At 27.4% G+C, this 2,466-nt stretch overlaps 1 protein-coding gene across 1 annotated transcript; it reads right to left on the bottom strand.

Annotated features, from left to right (window-relative positions):
* LOC101503764 (uncharacterized) lies at positions 1-1,040 on the bottom strand. Its single transcript, XM_004506076.4, has 2 exons — positions 354-1,040; positions 1-208 (listed from the first exon to the last, which is right to left on the bottom strand). Exon 1 carries the CDS (start codon positions 960-962, stop codon positions 354-356), a length of 609 nt encoding a protein of 202 aa, XP_004506133.1. The 5' UTR covers positions 963-1,040; the 3' UTR covers positions 1-208.
* Between the last annotated feature and the right edge of the window lie 1,426 nt (positions 1,041-2,466).

Here is a 2,466-nt window from a genome sequence, read left to right as displayed (position 1 = left end):
AGGGAGCCTATATGAAAACATTTCTAAAATTTATGTTTTTATAGGCAAAAATAGATTAATGGAAGTATAATAGATACTCTAACCTATTTACAAACAAAGAAAATTAGAACACCAAAGTGAAATAACCAAATAAATATTCTACCTAACAATGAGCAATAAGCCAGTTCCATAGCCTTATACAAAACGAAATCTGTCCCAGCAACTATGCCTGTAACAATAACCAAAACCATCCATTGACTCAAACAATATAAAAAGTTACAACTATCAATTTTTTTTTATGAACTATAAAACTTTATTTGCCAAAATAAAAGAAAAAATAATAATAAATAAATAGTTCACCGTTTTACAAGTACCTAGCGAAGTAGTCGTTTACTCGCTTTAGCATTCGACGACATTCTCCGGTTCGGTCCCGTGCGTTTCAACGGTTCAACCACCGAGTCTCTAAACCGGCACGGTAACACTTGGTTCCTTCCTCTCTTAGACCGAACCACCGGTTCTCTCACAACCACCAACCTCTCTTTCTTTTTCTTAACCCGTTCTCCACGACTCGTCATCAACTCGTCCCCGATTTCTCTTTCTTCCTCCGAGTCAAACTCGTTTTTTTCAGATAACACTCTCGCCGCTTCGATAAGTAAATCCAAACAGTTACTATTTCCACCTCGAAACGACGTCGTTTTCGCCACGTCATCGGCCTCAAACACCTCTTCTTCAAATTTCGGTTTCTCTATTTCTCTTCCTTCGTTGTTGTGTTGATCAATCTCGGATTCTTCACTTTTTGTGATGGAACAGAATCTGAGATTTAAATCGAAACTACTACCTTTGTTGTTGTTGTTGGGAAAAGGTTGTTGTTTGGAGGGAGGGATGGATGAAATAATGTGGATAATTTTGAAGAGGCACATTTGGGATTTGGAATAGCGACGGTGGTTGGGAAATTTGAGGTAGTGGTTGAAACAAGAAGCCATTGTTGATGTTGGACAATCAAAGGAAGGGGTTTCAGCAGAAAAGGGTTACTCTCTCTTGGTATGAAGTATGGTCCACGATCATAAGTACATTTATTTTAGACAAAATATATATTTTTACTTTTTATAAAAAAAAATACTATTTTTAATCTCTACATAAAAATATTTAACACATAATTTTAGTATATATTAAAATTAAATATTTTTAATTGTTTTTTAATTTTAAAATTTGGAATGATTTTTTATTAGTATATTTTAATATTATAAAAGTTCTTCTTCTATACAGATTTATGAATTGAATTTTAGTATATTTTTTTATATAAATTTTTTATAATTACGTAAATATATTTCTAAAAATTTGTTTATAAATATATGTTGATTTAACCGAAAAAATGTTAAAATTGTATGTATAATAATTTTAAAAGAATTAAAAATTATATTTTTATTTTATAATAATTAAAATTAAAATATTGAAATTTTATAAAAAAACTAAAAAACTATTTAATTATTTGTTTTAATTGAACATGCCAAAACCAACACTGACCTTAAATAGCACTCTATGAACTTTGGACTTAAGGTGAGATAAAAAGTATATGAGGAGAAAGAAAAAATAATATTAAACCCAAAGGTTGATAAAGAAACATTCATAAAACTGATGAGAGTATAATTAATGTAGTTGAAAATTTAAAAATATTTCATAATTAAGGAGAGAAGTAGTATAATTTAGTAGTAACGTTGATAAAAGATATATTTGAACTTAACACTTTGAAATTAAGTTACAGATCTCTCTACTTGAAGATAAATATTTCAAGGAGAATAGTTTATTTTTAATGAAAAAAATAGATGGATGACCCACTTGGAAGGCTATTCTCAAAGCATTAATAGGGCTCGAAGATGGTTTCACGTTTAAAGTGGGAAAGGGTGATACGAATATATGGTTCAAACTCTACTTATCCAATCAACCTCTTTGTGATATCCTTTAATTTTACAATTATTAATTCTAAATTTTAAATGTTAGAAATTTACAAAACTCTTATTTCCATATAGATACAAACGTGTATGTGGCAAAGAGATTTATAAGATTTATAATTTGAGAGATTAAATTAATTTACATTTTATGTAAATATAAAATTATTTGTTAAAAATATACTAAAATTTGGTTTAGTAAATTTGATCCTCAAATTTTGTATAGGTTGATTCTACTTTTGAATTTCCTAAAAAATGATTTTGATATATACATGTTTTCTTTGTTAATATCTTTTAAGGTGAGTGTATGTTTGGTATTATGTTTGAGGAGTCAACATTGATTTTAATAGTGTAAAATTAATTTTAATATGTTTGGATAAGATCAAATAAAACTAACTTTTCTTTAGATTTGATTTTTACTTGAATTTAACGTTTATAGTTTTTCAATTCAAACATATTTATACAAAAATTTATTGTTTAAGCTATTTTTAACAAAAATAAATTTTATAAAATCAATCAATATTTGAATCAAAGTATAATA

This window comes from Cicer arietinum, chromosome 6 (genome assembly GCF_000331145.2).
Source record: "Cicer arietinum cultivar CDC Frontier isolate Library 1 chromosome 6, Cicar.CDCFrontier_v2.0, whole genome shotgun sequence".
Lineage (NCBI taxonomy): Eukaryota > Viridiplantae > Streptophyta > Magnoliopsida > Fabales > Fabaceae > Cicer > Cicer arietinum.
Note: the sequence above shows the minus strand (reverse complement) of the source record. Positions and strands in the feature narration are given on the sequence as shown.